At 40.5% G+C, this 22,744-nt stretch overlaps 4 protein-coding genes across 4 annotated transcripts in view; all 4 read left to right on the top strand.

Moving 5' to 3' along the window:
- The window catches only part of LOC129438894 (C3a anaphylatoxin chemotactic receptor-like), a 391,623-nt gene that overhangs the window by 15,718 nt on the left and 353,161 nt on the right, over positions 1–22,744 (top strand). The gene's annotated exons all lie outside the window — the stretch shown is intronic.
- Positions 496–1,949, top strand: LOC129438908 (C3a anaphylatoxin chemotactic receptor-like). Its single transcript, XM_073863546.1, has one exon. The coding sequence runs from the start codon at positions 555–557 to the stop codon at positions 1,596–1,598; it is 1,044 nt and encodes a 347-aa protein (XP_073719647.1). The 5' UTR covers positions 496–554; the 3' UTR covers positions 1,599–1,949.
- On the top strand, positions 8,498–9,590 carry LOC129438913 (C3a anaphylatoxin chemotactic receptor-like). Its single transcript, XM_073863446.1, has one exon. It carries the CDS (start codon positions 8,536–8,538, stop codon positions 9,490–9,492), a length of 957 nt encoding a protein of 318 aa, XP_073719547.1. The 5' UTR covers positions 8,498–8,535; the 3' UTR covers positions 9,493–9,590.
- Positions 12,318–13,475, top strand: LOC129438912 (C3a anaphylatoxin chemotactic receptor-like). Its single transcript, XM_055197807.2, has one exon. The coding sequence runs from the start codon at positions 12,343–12,345 to the stop codon at positions 13,327–13,329; it is 987 nt and encodes a 328-aa protein (XP_055053782.2). The 5' UTR covers positions 12,318–12,342; the 3' UTR covers positions 13,330–13,475.

The following is a 22,744-nucleotide window of genomic DNA, read 5'->3' as shown; positions in this document are numbered from 1 at the left end:
ATCATCACCCCACCCCTAATCCGCTTTATAAAAGAAAAAACTGACAATAATTGTTCATGCAAACATTTTGACATTTTTGAGCCTTGACAACATCTATCTGAAGACATAAGGACAGAAGTAAAGAAATAAAAAAGGTAACGGTAATTACATCTATTCAACAGTCTTATGTTTTTCTGCCTCTTTCAATAAAGAAAATTGATTTCTGTTTTAAATACAGTCAATGTGAAAAGCATGTAGATTAATGGACATTTTACTTTCATTGTAATTGAGTAAAATTATTTCTCACTTTTTTATATATTTATTGCTCAAGATTATGCAGCAATAAAAGTATGAACTATGCACATCTTCCTACATAACATTTAAAATCTGAGATTGTGTAACTCCGAACCCCCTTTAAATCTCAACACATATATTTGAAGGCTTTGTTGATTCTTAATCAACTCAGTATTGAAACTAAATTACATAAACTCTAGGAGACATTGACACTTTAATCCAAAAGGACTTCAGGTTCCTAAAAAACAGGTTCATTTTCCTCTGTGCATGAGTCTGTAATCATGAGTCATTTCTCTCTCTTTTTTTCTGCAGTTGGCACAACTATGGGACATCAAAATCTGATTGAACTCCAAACAATGAATTTTACCACGCAGGAGAAAAGCTTTTCAAGCCTTAATATCTTTGAGATATGCATATATTTTGTCATCTTAGTTGTAGGTGTCATTGGAAATGGACTTGTCATCTTTGTGACCGGCTATAAAATGAAGACGACAGTCAATTCCATTTGGTTTCTCAACTTGGCGATTGCAGACTTTCTTTTTATTATGTACTTGGTTTACCCAATTGTTTTTGCCTTTGATAAAAGTATATTTTGGGACTTGGACAAACTCATTAATGCATGTTTGACTTTTGTTGGTGCACTAAATTTGTCTGCAAGTGTTTTCTTTCTGACAGTTATCAGTGTGGATCGATGTCTGTGCACATGGTTTGTTGTTTGGGCTCAGAACAAACGAACTTTAGTCAAAGCCAGAATCATCAGTGTATTTGTGTGGATTTTATCCATCTACTGCAGCATCCCTTTTGGCTTTGTTAAGTATGTGTATGAAGCTGAAAAAAACATCAATGTCTATATGTCTCTGTTCACATTGATGTTTATTTTGGGATTTGTAATTCCCTTTATAATTATTGCATCTTCATACATAGCTATTGGTGTGCGAGTAAAACGTCTCAAAACAGGAAAGCAGTTTCTGCCATACCGGCTCATATCTGTAATTCTGGCTTTTTTCATATGCTGGTTTCCTTTCCATGTTCACAAACTGTTTTTGATAAGTGCAGTGAAGTATAACTGGAGTTACAGTGCTAGAAAGAAACTTAATGCTGCAGATCCTTTTGTAAAGTGTCTGGTTTATGTAAACAGTTGTCTGAACCCCATTCTCTATGTGTTTATGTGTGATGAGTATAAGAAGAAACTTAAAAAGTCTCTCTTGCTGGTGTTTGAGGCGGCTTTTACTGAAGAGCATCTGAATTTAAGATCAACTCCACTTCCTCACAACTCTCAATGTCAGCAGGTACTAAATGTACAGAACGATGAACCAAGCATCTGAACCTTTGCTGGCAACAGGAGAACAGCACCATTTTAGCGTCAGTCTTTAGATGATTGAAGATATACATTTATTATTTGGAAAATTTAAATTTCTCAAGAACTCCTCCATTCTCCTGTGTTCAGACAAACAGAAAGTCTCACACCAAACTCTTGCCAACAGCTCAATGTATCGATGAAGAGGAAGCGATAAGCCAGCAGAAATAGACAAATAATCACAATAAAGAGACTAAAGTGAAAAAAAAAACCTACAGGGCATAAACACACATGCTCCTCTCATCTCTGAAGGCAGTAAATATGTTTGCAAGCATTTTATTATGACCATCATCATACAGTTATTAGTTAGTTGACAGTGTGATTGTGTTGGTTCAGAATAAACTAACTGTAGTCAAAACCAAAATCATCTGTATGTTTGTATGGCTTTCATTTATAGACGGTTTCATCAGACACACGTGCGGTTACACAATTACGCATTTGGTCAGTTTCTTTACTGAACTCTTAATATACTGAACTTAAATACCTCGTCAAAAATAACACATGTTTTGGTTTCTTAGGGTAATCTACATGTTGTTAATTATGCCTGTTATATAAATAAACTGCTTTGAAAGGACTTAGTGGTTATTTATTCTAAGCGGAGTTGACCGGAATTTACGTGATGATTACGAAAGCCGCTTGTTTATGTTGTTACTGCTGAGACTGTCAATAAGCTGCATCAAGGATCAAGACTTCAAGTCTTTGTTCACATACAGATTTACTCAAACGCCTTAAAAGATAAAGCAATTCGGAACACTCTGGCTTTGGTTCTGATGTTTCTCGTACTCCATGCTGGTTCCCATACAATATTCATTAAGTGCATTAAATGCAGTGGAGAACAAGCAGTGAAATATCTAAAACATCTATTTTGTTATCTGCCTGATTTATCTAAAGAGCTGTCTGAACTCAATTCTCTCTGTCTTTATTTGTGATGAGTACAAACACAAGAAAATGCTTTTACTAAAAAAAATTGTAGTTTAATAGTAAGAAAGAAGACAAAGAGCACCAGCTGACAAGACAAAAAACATCCATTTAATACCACCACTATGGATTAAAATGAATTCTCTGTGAGATAGGGTTTGATCTGTTTTACAGGTTACAGTGAAATGCAGTCGTGAGTATAATATACTAATACTACAATCTGCTTAATCTTGATCGAGGTAAGATGCAAAAGTCAAGATAAAACAGAGAAGTGGAGGAGGAAAATAAAACTTAAAAAGTAATAAACTGGCATGTTAATCTAAATGTTTTAACGTAGTTCAGGAGGAATAAGGCCTAGTCCACACGGACACGGGTATATTTATAACCGGAGTTTTCCCTAAAAAAAATATCCCGTCCACACATGCTCGGTTTAAATTAAATATCCATCCACACGATAAAGCAAAAGCACGCTATCAAGCGCTGTCAAGAGCATGCCACGCCAGCAGGCTGGGATATAACCCAAATCGTGTTCCGCAATATAGTTAGATAACTGAGCATTTATCTGTATACATGTTAGAAGCCCTGTTAGCACAGTTATTATTAGCAAGATACGTCTGCCAAAACCCCCGGTTTTACTCTCTACACGACACCACTGTAACCGCGGTTTCTTAAAAAGCTCACCCTGGCCGGGGTTTTCAAAATGCTCAGTTTCATTGCCCTGATACTGCGGTTTCATGTGGACGAACGGCCAACCGCGTGAAAAACTCACGGTTATAAAAATACCCGTGTCCATGTGGACTAGGCCTAAGTCAAATAAGCCATGCAAGTATCACCAGCTGTTTACAATAAGTAATCAACAAAACTGCCCAAAGCAAGAAGGCAAGCCCATATATATAATCACAGTCAAACTCACCTAAGGATCCTCTACAGTCTTCAGAATCTCTCCATCACCCCATTTCCTCTCACTCATCAGGTTCCTAAACCCAATTACCAAGCTCAGAGTCATCTCCATGGAGAGCACGCCAAATACATTTACCAGTTTAATCTATCTAACTTATTTGTAAGTGTGAACTTGTGAATTGACAATGAAAGTAAATGCCCCATACACACTTACATTACAGGACTTTTCACACTAACTGTCTTTAAAACAAAAAATGAATTTGCTACATAATTAGATGCAAACTTTAGATTCTTTTATTGATGCAAATTCTTACCCATTTTCATCTTTATTTTCTGTCTTCAGGTAGATGTTGTCAGGGCTCAACAATTAATATACAGATCTACATGAATAATAAGTCATACAGGCAGTTTCCCCTTACATAAAGGAGGATTAGGGGCAGGTTAATTATTTTTACAAAATCAATATGAAAATCATCTTCAACTAGAATATCTTCAATGTTAAAGTTTTATCAACTCTGAAAAAAGACATCTATGATTCATTAGTAGGTTTGGTACTGCTTATGAGAGTTTTTAATTACCATCTAAATTAAGTGTAAAATGATTTGTGTATAAGGGAATCTTGTCATAGTGTGCTATACTGGGTTCAGTATTTTTAAACCCTTTCCTGTTGAACTGATCTCAGTGTTGAACTTCATACTGCTTGTAGCTGGTAAAATGCGACAACATTAAAATAAGATTATTTATTCAACATTAGTACAGGTGTAGATTTTGCATAAATAAATTTCACAAGTAAATGAAGTTCACTTTATTGGTGAAACTTTTAAACTGCCATCTACAGCAGAAAGCAGGAAAGGCAGATATGATCATTTTGAGATTTCTATTAGAGTGCAACATTTTTACTCACGCCATACCACAGAATCTTGATTAAAACAAAAATGCTGCAGAAGTCGAGATAGTAAAACACAACGGTGGTAGCTTCAGATGAAAAACAAGAACACTTAGGGGCAGTTTCCCGGACAGGATTTAGATATATCAGGACTAGGCCTTAGTTATATTAGGACATTTAAGTAGTTTTTACATACATACCTCACCAAAAACTACCGGTGTGCAGGGGTTAAATTGGAATTTGTTATGTGGAGGTTCTGGGTGGGGGGGGACAAATGGAACAGCAGAGTACTTGAGGTCTCATTCATTCTAACCAATACGTGCAGTCCTGGCTATTCTTATTTTAATGTATTTTTACAATAAAGCAAAATATATAGAACTTCCTGTGATGTCATTGTCATTTTTAAGCTCCCAGAGAAGAATTTGTAAAAACTAGCCAAACCTTATTTATAAAAACAAAATTATAACAAAAAATATAAATCTTATTTTATGCAATCGAATCAACAATCGATAATCAATCGAAATGGCCTGCAATCGAAAGGATATGGATAAGAAGGGTAAAGCATTGAAAAAAGATAAACAACCAAACCCAAAGGACGAGGGATGACAAGAGTAAATGGCGACAGTGCTAGCCGAGCTGCGAACCTTTAGAAAGGAACACACTGAAGCCTCTAAAGACACGAAAGACTCCTTAGCAAGAGTAGATGCTGCACCGGCCAAAGTAGACGAATTTAGCGTGTAACTGAATACGAACAGAGGCTGAGTGATGCAGAAGATAAATCGCAAAGAAACGAGCTAGCTCTTCATTACTTGCTACAAAGAGATTGTAGCTTGTCTGCAAAATGTGAAGACCTAGAGTCCAGAGCAAGACAGAATAACATCCGCACATTTGGCGTGAAAGAAGATAAGGAAACCAACAAAGACATGCTAAGTTTCGTAAAGGATCTCATTCGAACCTCACTGACAATACCAGAGGAGCTCAACCGACAGATGCAGCGAGCCCCACGAGATCCACTATCGTTAGTTTTCTGAACTATAGAACCAAAGAAACGGTAATCCGAGAAGCATGGAAACACCACGGAGGAGTGCCATATAACGGACAGAGGATTTTCTTTTACCAGGACTACACGTCAGACATCCAGAAGAAACGCAAGCAAGAGACGTGATGAAACTGCTTAAAGAGAACAACATCAAAACTCAATCGCCATTTCCTGTCAAGCTGAAAATTCACTTAAATCAGAAATGAAGACCTTCACGACCCTCGCAGATGCGCCCGCTACGCTCGGAGATTTGAGTACCCAGATTCAATTGAACGAACGTGAGACACTACAGGCGGAATTTTTGAAAAACAAATGGTCCGAGGCTTCAATGTCAAACAGAACAAATTCAATGACCAACGTGGACTTAAAGAGCATTCTCCATGGTGGCCATCAAGGAACAAATGAAACATTACTGAACTGAGTAAGTAAGTGACTTTATAATAAATAATAATACATAACTTTATGTCCGAACTGGGTCTTACTGAACCATGGAGAGCTAAGAACCCAAAGGGGAAAGATTTCAGTTTCTTCTCTAATGTGTACAATAGTTATTCAAGGTTTGATTTTTTTCTCTCTCCCCCAACAATACACACATATAGTAACAGACTGATTCATTGAACCTATAACTCAGAGTGATCATGCACCTATTGTGCTGAAAGTACAGGTCTATATTGGAGGTTAAATGTATCACTGCTGAATAAGTCTTAAATAGTAGAAGAGTTAAGCAAAACCATAAAATAAGATTTTGAGATCAATGATAATGGTGAAGTTAATCTTCCAATTCTGTTGCGATTTGAAAGCAGACCTCTACGTGTGATTTCTCAACTCGCTCTTGCGATACGTTGACATCATCTGTCTGTCGGTTTTTGCAGCGTCGCATGAAGTCGAACACGCGTAAAATTGCTGACCTCCGAGGACTCGTCTCTACTCCTCGACATAATGGAGCAGCTCTATTTGCAAATACAAACACACAAAACGAGTTTGCATGAACTTATATGTGATCATGGAAGCATTCAGAGTAGCAGTCACATGCTGGCGCATACTGTGACGTTGGCCACAGTGTTGCCAACTTGACGACTTTGTCGCTGGACTTTTCAGACTCCTTTAGCGACTTATTTTCAAAAAAGCAACTAGCGACAAATCTAGCGACTTTTTCTTTCGTTGTTGGAGACTCTTGGAGACTTTTTACGTGTCATTCACTCTTCTTAATGAGGAGCTGCCTCTGCTTCTGTGGGCTCCACCCCCATCCCAAAGCAGACTGACTCTCCCAGCTGCAGTCAGCACTGGTTGGCTGCCTAAACATCCATTTATCTCAGTTTACATGCAACCGTGCAACCGAAGATTTTCAAGATATCCACTCTGGCTGAAGTTTTTAGAAACAATCGGTTTCAGAGGTGAGTTCTCCGTTTGCGCGTAAACGAGGGGCACAAACGAAGGTAAATGTCTCAGTTTTTCAAAATAACCATGTCATGTAAACATAGCCTTAATAGGGAAACTAATCAAGGTAAACAGGTAACAGGAGTAACTAATAATTAATCATTAATTAGATAACAGGGGGGGGGGCAGACTCAAAACTTGGAAACACATAGCACACACAACTGAGGTCAAGAAAGCTCCCCCACAAGACATCATGAGAGGTAGCAATGGCACAATCCTGTCACAATAAACAAGACACAAAAATACATGAAAGTTGACAGGATCCTGACACAATGGTTGCAATGGAGGGAAAGAATCCAAGATGTTTATAACGTGGAGCATACAACAGCATTATTACAACGGAAAGCAGATGTATTTCTAAATAAATGGTCTTCCATTTTCATTTGATATGATTATTATGTAGACTATATTTTTCTTACTTAAGGATCTTCCCCTCACATATATTTTTGTTAGGATGGAAGACATCTATTGACGACTATTCCTTGACAATTTACAGTACCATCAATATTGTATCATCAAAATGTGAATTTGTGACCTACTGTATGACTGCACTTGATAGGAAATAAAAGGAAAGTAAAAAAAAAGAAAACAATGTTTCCTGGAAACGGTGTGCACCAGTGTGCAACAGGGTTTGATATATATTTTTTTCTTGTTTGGTGGGTGTGTCAGAACTGCAGTCCAATCAGCAGCAACATGTAAATAAACCATGCAGTACTAAAGAGACACTCGCTCAATGGGTTTAAGTTGGAATGTTCGCTTTCATTCTGGACGACAAGGACATTGACTGTAACATCGGGCGTATTTTACAGTATTAGACAAGTATTTCTTACGATTTTATAAGTCTCCAAAAACATTTCAAAAAGAACACAAAGCATGGCCTTCCCAGTAACAGTAGTTGCAACGCATCAACGTTTCTGTTTAAAAATGTTGTGCATCGTTTAGTTGAACTGAACGCAGCCCCATGTAGCCTGACAACGATAATTTTAGGGAACTTTATTTTTAATAGTGTACAGTTGGTGCACACAAAAGATAAATAAATAAAACTTTGCTCCCCCTCATCACTAATAAAACATAATTTATAAACTAAATGTGTTTTGCTAAGCATGCCTGTAGTTCTGTTGGCTGTGGAAGTTGATGGTTTTATAGATTAGCATCTTATAGCGTCTTACACCATCACCCCACCCCTAATCCCCTATTATAAAAGAGAAAACTGACAATAATTGTTCATGCAAGCATTTTGACATTTTTGAGCCTTGATCTACCTGAAGACATAAGGACAGAAATAAAGAAATATAACGGTATTTACACCTATTTACATCAATTCAACAGTCTTATGTTTTTGTGCCTTTCAATAAATAAAATAGATTTCTGTTTTAAATACATGAATGAGCTCTAGAAGACATTGACACTTTAATCCAAAAGGACTTACAGTGCATCTAGACTATACGTTGATTATCAGAATGTCCTTAAAATTAAACTCTTGCTAACACCAAAACATTTATTTTTTACTTTATTATTGAGATAATTGTTACATTAAATATCAACCATTTATAAACTGAACAGATGGTTTAAATGAATATACTTTAAACAATTTTAAGCTTTTATTGTTTTGTGAATTAATAAAACAGGTTCACTTCTCTCTTGTAATCATGAGTCATTTCTTTCTCTTTTCTTTCTGCAGTTGACACAACTATCGGACATCAAAATCTGACCGAAGTCCAAACCATGCAAGAGAACAACTTTTCAAGCATTAAAGTCTTTGAGATATGTATATTTTTTGTCATCTTAGTTGTAGGTGTCATTGGAAATGGACTTGTCATCTTTGTGACCGGCTACAAAATGAAGACGACCGTCAACTCCATTTGGTTTCTCAACTTGGCGATTGCAGACTTCCGTTTTATTATGTTCTTGGTTTACGACATTATTGTTGCCTTTGATAATGGTATATTTTGGGATTGGAACAAACTCATTAATGCATGTTTGACTTTTGTTTGTGCACTGAATTTGTTTACAAGTATTTTCTTTCTGACAGTTATCAGTGTGGATCAATGTCTGTGCACATATTTTGTTATTTGGGTTCAGAACAAACGAACTTTAGTCAAAGCCAGTATCATCTGTGTATTTGTGTGGATTTTATCAATCTGCTGCAGCATCCCTGTTGGCATTGATCAGTATGTACTTAAAGATGAAAATGTCATCAATGTCTATACATCTCTGCACACATACCTGTTCATTGTTGGATTTTTTATTCCCTTTAAAATCATTGCATCTTCATACATAGCTATTGGTGTGCAGGTAAAACATTTCAAAACAGGAAAGCAGCTTCGGCCTTACCGGATCATATCTGTGCTTCTGGCTTTTTTCATATGCTGGTTTCCTCATCATGTACATAGTTTGTGTTTAATAAGTGCATATAAGTATAACTGGAGTGCCAGTGCTATAGAGAAAATCATTGCTGCAGATCCTTTTGTAGACTGTCTGGCTTATCTGAACAGTTGTCTGAACCCCATTCTCTATGTGTTCATGTGTGATGAGTATAAGAAGAAACTTAAAAAGTCTCTCCTGCTGGTGTTTGAAGTGGCTTTTTCTGAAGAGCATCTGAGTTTAAGATCAACTCCACTTCCTCACAACTCTCAATGTCAGCAGGTACTACGTGTACAGACAGAAGAAACAACCATCTGAACAAAACAATTTTAGACTTCAGTCTTTAGATGTTTGGAAATATATATTTGCAATTTGGAGATAAAGATTTATTTAATAAAATTAACTCTCTCACTGAATGTTTATCTTTTTGTATTTGTTATTTTTAAAGTCATCACAGCTGAAAAAAGAGTTCAAGTTTAGAACATTTTGTAACATTTCTCAATATAAATGTCATTTTATGCTAAATAGTGTCTTTATCTTATTATTCAAAAAACTACTTTAACTATGGTGAAACATAGATTAAAGTATTAGGTTCAACATAACAGTTACAGATGTGTGTAGGTATTTATAATACTGAAGTCATTAAATGTCCAATTTATGTGACAACTCTTAGGAGCGGTTTCCCAGACAGGGCTTACTGTATCTTAGTCACAGACTAATATGCATGTTTGAGCTGTTGAAATTTACAAAACACCTTGTACTGACATATTTTAACATACAGTAAGGTACATAAATGTTTGGACAGAGGCATATTTTGTGTTATTTTAGCTGTTTACCAAAATGTATTCCAGTTACAATAATGATTCACATCCAAATTGGATGACGGGCTTAATATGTAGCTATTTTTAAAGGGGCCATTTTCTAACGCTTGTCCTTTTAGACTCAATGCTCAGTGTTCGTTTGTTGATTTTTTTGCGCCACCGCACAGACCGATCGGCATGTGATGTCTTAGCACCGCGAGACCGATTCAACAGTAAATGACTCAGTATGTTTTAAATAGATCTCATGGTAGAATAACAAGAAGCTGACTATTATACAGTAGTTTTATGACTAGAAATATGAAACCACAAGGATTATTAGGGTGACAAGATAAGAAACATTATTGCAGCTGAGCCAGATGGGTGTCCAAATTTATTGCGCTAATTTAATTCCCTCCAGCAATTCACTTCTCGTTATTCTGCGTGTTTATTAACAAAAATCAATGCCATCCCTTTTTTTCTTAAAGTGATCTTTTTAACTGAAGCCTACATTGATTAGATTCTCTGTATTGGACTGGACTGCTACCTTGAACCTGAAAATGAGACACATCATGTACGCATAATAAAAAATCTAAACACGTACAGTAAAAAATATATAAACTAAATGTGTTTTGCTTAACGTGCTTGTCGTTCTGTTGGCTGTGGAAGTTGATGGTTTTGTAGATTAGCATCTTATAGCTTCTTACATCATCACCCCACCCCTAATCCCTTTATAAAATATGAAACCGACAATAATTGTTCATGCTAACATTTTGACATTTTTGAGCCTCGACAACATCTATGTGAAGACATAAGGACAGAAATAGAAGAAGAGAACGGTATTTACATTTATTTACATCTATTTAACAGTTTTGTGCCTTTTTCAATAAAGAAAATGGATTTCTGTTTTAAATACATTCAATGTGAAAAGTCTTGTAATATGTGCATGTTGGGAACATTTTACTTTCATTGTAATTGAGAAAAATTACTTATTACTGTTTTGTTTATGTATTGATTGCTCAAGATTATTAAAATACATTAAAATATGAACTATGCTCAGTCTTCTTAATGCAAAAAAATATTAGCTAAAAGCTGAGATGGTGTAACTCCTAACCTCCCTTTTAACCTGTCATGCTCTGAGGTTATTTTGGGGATTTCCGCCTGGATTTGGCCTACCCAAATTCAAAAGCTTCCCATACGAGCCCTGTCTCCTGAAGATATAAGGTATAAATAGCACAAAGTGTAAAACTCTTGGAATTTGACGTGCATATGATACACAAGTCCTTCCCATTCACTGAAACGGTGCATCTTTTTTTGTCGTTTTATTTATTGGTTTCTCAATTTGTTGCTATTTTTTTACCATTTTCGCTTGGGTTTAGGGTTAGAACAACTTTTTGTTATATAAAAATGACATCCTAACCCAAACCCCAACTCTAACCCCAACTCCAAGCGACCATGGCTTAAATATAGACAAAAACATGGAGAAACCTATATACTAAATAACCTCATTAAGCAAATCTAAAATCTAACCCTAAACCCAAGCGAAAATGGTTTAAAAAACAGAAAAAATTGAGAAACCAATAAATAAAATGACAAATAAAGATGCACTGTTTAAGTGAATGGGAAGGACTTGCGTATCATATGCACGCCAAAGTGGAATTTGGCGGAGGTATTGCACAAGTTTTACACTTCGTGCTATTTATACGCATCCTTAGGAGACTGGGTAGCCCATACCCACATGCAGAGGTGTACATATAAAGGTTTGGTATCATTTTACAGGAAACCCTTTGAAATTACATAAAAAGCTGTTGAAAGTGCTAAGCATGGTTGTATGTGTTGTCAGTCCTCTAAATAGGCACTTTTTATTTTTATTTTTCTAAAGTCTGTATTTGAAAATCTATAAATCTGGCCCTGAGTGGTAACGAAACCTGCAGACAGTTTTGTTTGATGTCAGCTTACAGAAGAAATTTTTATTTATTTTCTCTCTATCATAATGTATGCAAAAGTTATTTTACTCTAACACTGTAAAACATTTCGAGCTGATTCAACGTAGAAACAAAAGTTCATCTGCTGCCTTAAAAATGTGAGTTAAATTTACTTGAAGATATTCTTTGTTTCAACTCACAAGTAGTTAAGACAATGTGTAACTTTACGTTTAACTTTTTGGAAACTTACAAACATGAGTTTAATATCTAAAACTTTCTATGATTATTTGAATTCAATAGAAAGAGTAAGTACACATAACTTAATGAGGCTTTCATGTTTTACAGTTGTTACATGTTTTACATCTCAATCATGAGTCATTTCTCTCTCTTTATTTTCTGCAGTTGGCACAACTATAGGACATCAAAATCTGACTGAACTCCAAACAATGAATTTTACCATGAGGCAGCAGGAGAACAACTTTTCATGCATTAAAATCTTCGAGATATGCATATTTTTTGTCATCTTAGTCGTAGGTGGCATTGGAAATGGACTTGTCATCTTTGTGACCGGCTATAAAATGAAGACGACCGTCAACTCCATTTGGTTTCTCAACTTGGCAATGGCAGACTTCCTTTTTATCACGCTCTTGGTTTACCGAATTGTGTTTGCCTTTGATAATAGTATATTTTGGGACTGGAACAAACTCATGAATGCATGTTTGACTTTTGTTTGTGCACTAAATTTGTTTGCGAGTGTTTTCTTTCTGACAGTTATCAGTGTGGATCGATGTCTGTGCACATGGTTTGTTGTTTGGGCTCAGAACAAGCGAACTTTAGTCAAAGCCAGAATCATCTGTGTATTTGTATGGATGTTATCCATCTGCTGCAGCATCCCTGTTGGCATTGCTGTGTATGTACTTAAAGATGAAAATTTAATCAATGTCTATACATCTCTGCACACATACCTGTTTATTGTGGGATTTGTAATTCCCTTTATAATCATTGCATCTTCATACACAGCTATTGGTGTGCGAGTAAAACGTCTAAAAACAGGAAAGCAGCTTCGGCCTTATCGGATCATATCTGTGATTCTGGCTTTTTTCATATGCTGGTTTCCTTATCATCTTTACTATTTATGTTTCATAAGTTCAGTGAAGTATAACTGGAGTGACAGTGCTAAAGAGAAACTACGTACTGTAAGACCTTTTGTAGATTGTCCGATTTATCTAAACAGTTGTCTGAACCCGATTCTCTATGTGTTCATGTGTGATGAGTATAAGAAGAAACTTAAAAAGTCTCTCCTGCTGGTGTTTGAGGGGGCTTTTACTGAAGAGCATCTGGGTTTGAGATCAACTCCACTTCCTCACAACTCTCAATGTCACAAGATACTAAATGCACAGACAGAAAAAAACGACCATCTAATCATTTGCTGACAGCAAGAGAACAGAACAATTTTTAAGCTTCAGTCTTTAGATGATTGGAGATATACATTTGTAATTTGGAAATAAAGATTTCTCAAGAACTCCTCCATTCTCCTGCTCAATGTATCTATGAAGAGGAAGTGAAGAATAAATCTACAAATCTCTTACTTAGATGATGTATAAAATGCATGATTATCAGTTATTATAACTATATTAGATTATATAGTTATCTCGTACTGTATGGTGGTTCCTATTCCATATTCACAAACTATTAAGAGATGAGTTGCTACAACTTATAAAATGAAGTGGACCTCTTTCAATTTTATTTTATACGTTATAACAACTCAAGCACAAGTTAAAATGACTTTAGTTGAATCTCAGTTAATTCAACTGTGTTTTAATTTAAAAGTGTATGTTTTTACTTTACTTTGTAATACGAGATGAAAAAAATGATTAATAATTTACATCTATAAATGATCAGATGTTTGCCCTTTATAATGTAGAATTTGGTGTGAACTGGGTTAGTTTATTACTTTTATTAAATGACAAGCTTGGATCTCTGAAGAGACAAGAATATAGACAAGTTGTGGATGACAAACACAATATGTTCCTCTGGCATTCCAAATAAATTGTTACATGTTACAAAAATAATCTGCCTTGTACCACACGCTGTCTGATGTCTCTTCTTTCAGCTAAATTTTCATCAATTTCAAGTGCAAAATTATTTAAGACATGCTTTATTTCTGCGTTAAATATTGGTGCAAAAAAAGTAATATCTCAGGCGCAAACATTAGTAAATCGCGTTCCATGAATCATTTAAATAATCTCCTCCTATAAATGTTCTCCTAGAAACTCCTAGAAATGCATATGCAATAAGGTCAGTTGCGAGAATATCTCGACCACCTTTTCAGTGCTAATTATTCACTGCGCATCATTAGTAAATCCAGAAAGTCATTATTTAACAACAAAATGATGGTTTGGACTGGCGCAAGCTTTTAATAAATCTGACCCTTTGTGTTCTCTTTTATCATCCAAAGCTTGATGCCCACCAGCTAAACAATTGCCTAAATCCACTTTTAAACCAGTCTGCTACACTAACTAAAACGAGTATGACCAGACTGGAAGCTTGGCTAGCAGTTTGGCTGGTTATTGCTGGGTTCAAATGAAACTAGCTGGTGAAGTCTATCTCATCTGGGTTAGAAACAAACACAGTGGCAGAAATAATCCTTCTGGCTTTGACTGAAGAAGATCAAAGACATGGAGAGGAGGAGGTGATTGAAGCTTTAAAAAACAAGATTAATTGTTTTTGTTTAGATGTATGGAATTTTAATGTACCAATTGGATGAAATAATTCAGCTCTGGACTACAAATTAGCCAGGAGCCCAGTAATTTATGAATCAACATAGCCTTTATGTGTGTTTAGATGTAACGTGGGGTAAGAGTTACCCATCGCGCCAACATCTTTCCACAGCATTCAGAATCAGAATCAGAAAGAGTTTTATTGCCAAGCATTTTTGCACATATAAGGAGTTTGTTTTAGTGTACCAGCTTTCAGCAGACAGAGACGACACACAGATAAATAAAAATATATTGTTGAGCCCTGGCAACATCTGACAAAAATATTATTAGCTATAAAACGTAGACGTTGAAGACTTATAAAGTCTATTATCAAATAAATATTTATTTTATTACTATAGTAACCAATCAATAGTTTAGGAAACAAACATATACATATACATATATATATATATATATATACAGTCCCGTTCAAAACAATAGCAGCACAATGTGACCAACCAGAACAATCAAGGTTTTTAGTATATTTTTTTATTGCTACGTGGCAAACAAGTTACCAGTAGGTTCAGTAGATTCTCAGAAAACAAATGAGACCCAGCATTCATGATATGCACGCTCTTAAGGCTGTGCAATTGGGCAACCAGTTGAATTAGTTGAAAGGGGTGTGTTGAAAAAAATAGCAGTGTGGCATTCAATCACTGAGGTCATCAATTTTGTGAAGAAACAGGTGTGAATCAGGTGGCCCCTATTTAAGGATGAAGCCAACACTTGTTGAACATGCATTTGAAAGCTGAGGAAAATGGGTCGTTCAAGAAATTGTTCAGAAGAACAGCTTACTTTGATTAAAAAGTTGATTGGAGAGGGGAAAACCTATAAAGGTGTGCAAAAAATGATAGGCTGTTCAGCCAAAATGATCTCCAATGCCTTAAAATGGAAAGCAAAACCAGAGAGACGTGGAAGAAAACGGAAGACAACCATCAAAATGGATAGAAGAATAACCAGAATGGCAAAGGCTCAGCCAATGATCACCTCCAGGATGATCAAAGACAGTGTGGAGTTACCTGTAAGTACTGTGACAGTTAGAAGACGTCTGTGTGAAGCTAATCTATTTTCAAGAATCCCCCGCAAAGTCCCTCTGTTAAAAAAGGCATGTGCAGAAGAGGTTACAATTTGCCAAAGAACACATCAACTGGCCTAAAGAGAAATGGAGAAACATTTTGTGGACTGATGAGAGTAAAATTGTTCTTTTTGGGTCCAAGGGCCACAGGCAGTTTGTGAGACGACCCCCAAACTCTGAATTCAAGCCACAGTACACAGTGAAGACAGTGAAGCATGGAGGTGCAAGCATCATGATATGGGCATGTTTCTCCTACTATGGTGTTGGGCCTATTTATCGCATACCAGGGATCATGGATCAGTTTGCATATGTTAAAATACTTGAAGAGGTCATGTTGCCCTATGCTGAAGAGGACATGCCCTTGAAATGGTTGTTTCAACAAGACAATGACCCAAAACACACTAGTAAACGGGCAAAGTCTTGGTTCCAAACCAACAAAATTAATGTTATGGAGTGGCCAGCCCAATCTCCAGACCTTAATCCAATTGAGAACTTGTGGGGTGATATCAAAAATGCTGTTTCTGAAGCAAAACCAAGAAATGTGAATGAATTGTGGAATGTTCTTAAAGAATCATGGAGTGGAATAACAGCTGAGAGGTGCCACAAGTTGGTTGACTCCATGCCACACAGATGTCAAGCAGTTTTAAAAAACTGTGGTCATACAACTAAATATTAGTTTAGTGATTCACAGGATTGCTAAATCCCAGAAAAAAAAAATGTTTGTACAAAATAGTTTTGAGTTTGTACAGTCAAAGGTAGACACTGCTATTTTTTTGAACACACCCCTTTCAGCTAATTGCCCAATTGCACAGCCTTGGGAGCGTGCGTGTCATGGGTGCTGGGTCTTGTTTGTTTTCTGAGAATCTACTGAACCTACTGGTAACTTGTTTGCCACGTAGCAATAAAAAATATAATACAATTCAATTCAATTCAATTTTATTTATATAGCGCTTTTCACAATTTGGTAATACTAAAAACCTTGATTATTCTGGTTAGTCACATTGAACTGCTATTATTTTGAACAAGACTGTATATAGGCATCATTAAATGTGATTAAAGTCATTAAAACAGATAAGAATCATGAGAATGTTTCACGTTTAAAGTGCGGTCAACACTGAGAGACAGTGGTACAGACAGATATAATCATTTTTAGATTTCTATGGGATTGGAGGGGAAACTTTAAAGTGTTGATGCTGCATAAGCTTGATCGAGGTAAGATGCAGAAGTCAAGATAATGTAGGGGTAAAACAGAGAAGTGGAGGAGGAAATAAAACTTGCATTTTTAAAAAAATAAAATAAAATAAACTGACACTTAAATCTAAATAATGTTTTATTAACGTAGTTCAGGAGGAACAAGTCAAATAAGCCACTCAAGTATCACCAGCTGTTTACAATAAGTAATCAACAAAACTACCCAATCAGCAAGAAGGCAAGCCCACATATACTATAATTACAGTCAAACTCACCTTTATACTATTTGTTGAGACTTGTTGTGACCTTTTAAATTTTCATCTGGGATTAATAAAGTTTATCAATAAATTAAGGTTCCCTTTCAGTCGGTCACTACGACGTCACGTCGTGACCGACGAATTGGGAACCGCTTCGCGGGTGACCTATCTGCTTCGAGAAACCTTTAAAACGCCAATGAACTTGGCATGCAGATAATTGCATCTGCCGGCGCCGCGCAGGTATTTAATAAGCGGCAGGTGCAGTTATCAAATCAGCTTTTTAGCTTCGAAAGCTGGCAGACTAAACTGCTCACGAGAAGCTGCTTATCTCTCTTACCTGGAATAGATCTCTGCGTGCTAGTTGGTTGGGCGAAGGCACCACAGCGGGGCTCGCATAGTGTTTCCACCACCTTTGATCTTCGTGATCGCTTTCACTCTTTTTAGTTGAGTGTGTGCGTTCTCCTCCCTGTGTGCTTCATCAACTACACATCTGAAAGAGTGATTTCCCTAAAAGAGCTGCAGTTGAACTTGCGTCTTTTTAAAGACAGCCGTTCACTGCTCACGGGCGTTAAGCGTCTTTTTAAAGATGTCTTTCCGTCCGTGTTCGACTTCTGGATGCGGCAAATATATGGGTCCTCGTGATGGACACGATCGTTGTCTCTCGTGTCTGGGTCTCCAGCACGCTGAGGCGGCTTTCGTGGGAGGGACATGCTCCGCTTGCGAGAGTTTGACTCTTGCGGATCTGCGGGGTCGTGTGGCGTTTCTCCGGGAACGCCGCCCTCCGTTGCTGATCACCCCTAAGAAGGCGGCTGTGAAGCTACGGAGAGATGACCTCCGCCTTACGGTGCTGAATCGGCAAGCTGGTTCGTCCAGCGGCTCTCAGCCACCGGATCCGCAACCATCCGAGGTTCCGATGGAGACGGAGAGCGCGCGTTCTGCGTCGCTTTCTACCTCTGTCGGACCTCCCGAGGATTCGATATCTGTCGTAACATCGGAGGGGGGGCCGTCATTTTCGGACGTTGATCCGGATCCTCTCCCTCCTTCGGGAAGGGTTGCGGTTCCTGATCTCGACCCGGAGATGACAGCTATGCTCGCTCGGGCTGCGGAGACGGTCGGGTTGGAGTGGAGAGCTCCTCCCCCTCCCGTACCGTCCCGCCTAGATGATTGGTACTTTGGGGCTGCACGGGCTTCACAGTCTTCCCCACCGGTGCCTTTCTTTCCCGAGGTGCATGATGAGCTGACTCGGACGTGGAAAACCCCGTTTTCCACCCGGAACCGTCCGTATCAGCCATCACCCCTCACCTCCCTCGATGGCGGGGCTGCTAAAGGGTATGCCGGTATCCCGACAGTGGAGCGTTCGGTAGCGATGCAGTTGTGTCCTGCCGGCGTTTCCTACTGGAAGGACCGTCCTACCCTTCCCTCACAAGCCTGCAGACATTCGTCAGCCCTGACGGAGTCTGCGTACCGGGCTTGTGGGGAGGCAGCTTCAGCCATACATGCCATGGCTTTGTTGCAGGTTCATCAGGCTAAGGCTCTGAAGGACCTGCACGAGGGTGGTCACGATTCGGCGGTCTTTAAAGATCTGCGTGCGGCTACGGATCTGGCGCTACGTGCGACCAAGACCACCGCGCAAGCCGTCGGTCGTGCTATGTCCACTTTGGTGGTCCAGGAGCGCCACCTCTGGCTGTGCCTGGCGGACATGAGAGATGCCGATAAAACCCGGCTCTTGAATGCTCCGGTCTCCCAGGCCGGCCTGTTCGGCGAGGCAGTAGAAGACTTTGCACAGCAGGTCTCAGCCACCCAGAAGCAGACTGAGGCTCTTGCCAACATCATGCCGCGTCGGAAGAAACCAACACCTGCCCCGTCGACGTCGGCACCTCAGTCTGCCCCTCGCCGAGGGCGTCCTGCAGCGGCGGCCGCCTCCGTTCCTCATCGGGGCCGTCCTAGGAAGCGAGGAACCGGCCGTCAGCAGCCCGCCCCGCCCGCTCAGCCCGCTAAGCCTGGTGGAAAGCATAAATCTAAGCGGCCCTGAGATGGGCGACCTGGAGGTGGAGGGGATCGCTCTTCGGGAGATGGGGAACGCACCACTCCCCCCCCCCGGAGGAGGACCGGGTGGGGAATCTTTGGTTTTCGTTAATTTCCGTTCCGCCGGCTTTTCAGCCGGCACCCACAAAACCACAAAAAGAGCGAATTCCTCTTCCTCCTCCAGGTCTTCAGAGGCGGTCGGGTGTGACGGATGGGCTCATAACCCTACGTCCTCTTCCCCCTCCTCTCTCGCCAGCGGATGTGTTAAGCGCACCGAGATATCTTCATCAGAGTCTTCCCCGCGCAGCCATCCATCAGCGGAGTCAGGTGAGTGCTCATTCTCACAATACACATGTCAACACAGCTCAAGAGAGCGCGTCATCGAGCACCGCCGTTCCGCTCGCCGCGGGTACTACGATTGTGCCGTTAATTCCCCTCGCCCGGTATCTGGAAGCTTGGCAGCAACTTCCCAGTCCGTCGCGCTGGCTTTTACGCACGATCCGTCTTGGCTATGCGATACAATTCGCCCGGCGACCTCCCAAATTTACAGGCATTCGTTTCACTATAGTGAAGCCCACCGATGCGCACGTACTACGTGCAGAGATTGCTGTCTTATTGGCGAAAGACGCAATTCAGCCGGTTCCTCCAGCCGAGATGAGGTCAGGGTTTTACAGCCCTTACTTTATCGTACCCAAGAAAAGCGGCGGGTTGCGACCGATCCTGGATCTGCGCGTTCTGAATCGAGCACTTCACAAGATGCCGTTCAAAATGCTTACGCAGAAAACCATATTTCAATGCATTCGCCCACAGGATTGGTTTGCAGCCATCGACCTGAAGGACGCGTACTTTCATGTCTCAATACTTCCCCGGCACAGGCCGTTTCTCCGCTTTGCGTTCGAGGGAAGAGCATATCAGTACAAAGTCTTACCGTTCGGGCTCTCTCTCTCTCCCCGCGTCTTCACAAAAGTAGCAGAGGGCGCTTTAAAGCCTCTCAGAGAGAGCGGTGTTCGCATCTTGGCATATCTTGACGATTGGCTCATTATTGCACAGTCGCGTCAATTGCTTTGCACTCACCTAGATCGGGTGCTCAAACACCTCACCCGTCTCGGTCTTCAGGTCAACGGAGAAAAGAGCAAACTGTGCCCTACACAGAAGATCTCTTTTCTCGGCATGGAATTGGATTCGGTCAATCTTACAGAACGCCTCACGGAGGCGCGCGTTCAGTCGATTCTGGCTTGCTTGAATACGTTTTCGGGCAAGACTGCGGTCCCTCTGAAACAATTTCAAAAATTACTGGGGCATATGGCTGCAGCCGCGGCTGTAACACCGCTCGGTTTGCTACATATGAGACCGCTTCAGCATTGGTTTCACGACCGAGTCCCGAGGAGAGCGTGGCTCACCGGCTTTCATCGTGTTACGATCACACCGAAATGCCGTCTCACTTTCACCCCATGGTCAGACCCAGCGTTTCTCAGGGCGGGGGTGCCACTGAGACAGGTCTCCAGACATGCGATAGTATGCACAGATGCCTCCAACACGGGGTGGGGAGCCCCGTATGGCGAGCTTGCAGCTTCAGTAATATGGACATCACCCCAGCTGCATTGGCACATAAATTGCCGAGAACTGTGGGCTGTATATCTTGCGCTCGTCCGCTTCAGCAACGAGTTGAAAGACAAAGATGTATTAGTTCGCACAGACAACATTGCGACTGTTGCGTATATCAATCGCCAAGGCGGAGTGCGCTCTCGTCACATGTCGCATCTCGCCCGCCATCTCCTCTTTTGGAGTCAGAAGAATCTGAGGTCTCTTCGTGCCATTCACATCCCGGGGTCGCTCAACGCAGCGGCAGACGCGCTTTCCCGAGCAGCGCGCCCCGGCGAGTGGCGACTCCACCCTCAATCGGTCCAGCTGATTTGGAGACGTTTCGGCAGAGCGCAGATAGATCTGTTTGCATCTCCAGAAACAACCCACTGTCGCCTATTTTATTCACTGAACGAGGGATCACTCGGCGTGGATGCATTGGCGCACAGCTGGCCGAGAGGTCTTCGCAAATACGCATTTCCCCCAGTGCGCCTCATTGCACAGACATTGTGCAAAGTCAGGGAGGACGAGGAGAAAATTCTTTTAGTTGCTTCATATTGGGCCACCAGGAGTTGGTTTCCAGAGCTCACTCTCCTCGCGACAGCCCCTCCCTGGAGGATTCCCCTGAGGAGGACCCTTCTATCTCAAGAAGGGGGCACATTATGGCACCCCCGCCCTGATCTGTGGAACCTCCATGTGTGGTCTCTGGACGGGGCGTGGAGGTTTTAGGTGATTTACCCCAGGCGGTATCTAACACCATCGCTGCAGCGCGAGCGCCGTCTACGAAACAGGCGTATACGCTGAAATGGAACCTGTTTGTTGTATGGTGTACCTTTCCACGAGAGGACCCCCGAGAATGCTCGATCAGTATTGTGCTTTCATATCTCCAGCACCGCTTGGAGAAGAGGCTGTCACCATCTACTATTAAAGTAGATATCGCGGCAATATCCGCGCATCACGCACCCATAGACGGTAGATCTGTGGGTCAGCACGATCTGGTCATTAGGCTTTTAAGAGGCGCACGGAGGCTGAATCCTTCGCGTCCTCCCTCTATTCCTCCTTGGGACCTGTCCATGGTGCTGAATGCCCTCCGAGACTGCCCGTTCGAGCCTCTGCAGACGGTGAGTGTCAAGTTTCTCACTATGAAAACTTTGATGCTCCTCGCACTGGCTTCTATTAAAAGGATAGGGGATCTTCATGCATTCTCGGTCAACGATTCGTGCCTTCAGTTCGGGCCGGCTGAATCCAGCATTACACTGAGACCCCGGCCGGGCTATGTGCCTAAAGTTCCCACCACTCCCTTTAGGGATCAAGTGGTGAACTTACAAGCACTGCCTTTGGAAGAGGCAGACCCAGCTATGGCTTTGTTATGTCCTGTACGTGCACTACGTGTGTATGTGGATCGCACTCAAAGCTTTCGGACCTCAGAGCAGCTCTTTGTCTGTTACGGTGGTCAGCAGAAAGGGAGAGCTGTCACTAAACAGAGGATGTCTCACTGGATTGTAGACACAATCGCCCTGGCTTATGAGAAACAGGGCATTCCCTGCCCTTTTGGTTTGAGAGCCCATTCAACCAGAAGCGTGGCTTCATCTTCATCTTTCTTTTTGGCTGCGCAGAAACCGCACCATTATGGAAGGCCATTAAGGCAAAAACGTTACAAAAAATGTTTTTTGTCTTTTCCACCGCTTGGTGACCGATGTTGCGGATCATCGGCTGCCAGCCTCTCACTAGATGTATCCTTGACTATCTGGGTGAGGTTAGCGCCCACATTGCGCCCCCTAGTGGTTTCTTTGTGAGTATTTCCGTGGAAAGTTTATGATTTACCACGTTTCCCTTAGCGGAGTTCGTTCCGCGCCTCTCTAGTGTTGCTAAGAGAGTGTATTTTATAGACCTCGTGTCTTTTTATCCATCACCTTAGTGGTAGACCCCTAGAGGGTTTTTTTCCGCAGCGATCTTAGTC

Source organism: Misgurnus anguillicaudatus, chromosome 24 (genome assembly GCF_027580225.2).
Source record: "Misgurnus anguillicaudatus chromosome 24, ASM2758022v2, whole genome shotgun sequence".
In the NCBI taxonomy this organism is placed as follows: Eukaryota; Metazoa; Chordata; class Actinopteri; order Cypriniformes; family Cobitidae; genus Misgurnus; species Misgurnus anguillicaudatus.
The sequence above is the reverse complement of the archived record's forward strand: the minus strand, read 5'-3'. Positions and strand labels throughout refer to the sequence as shown.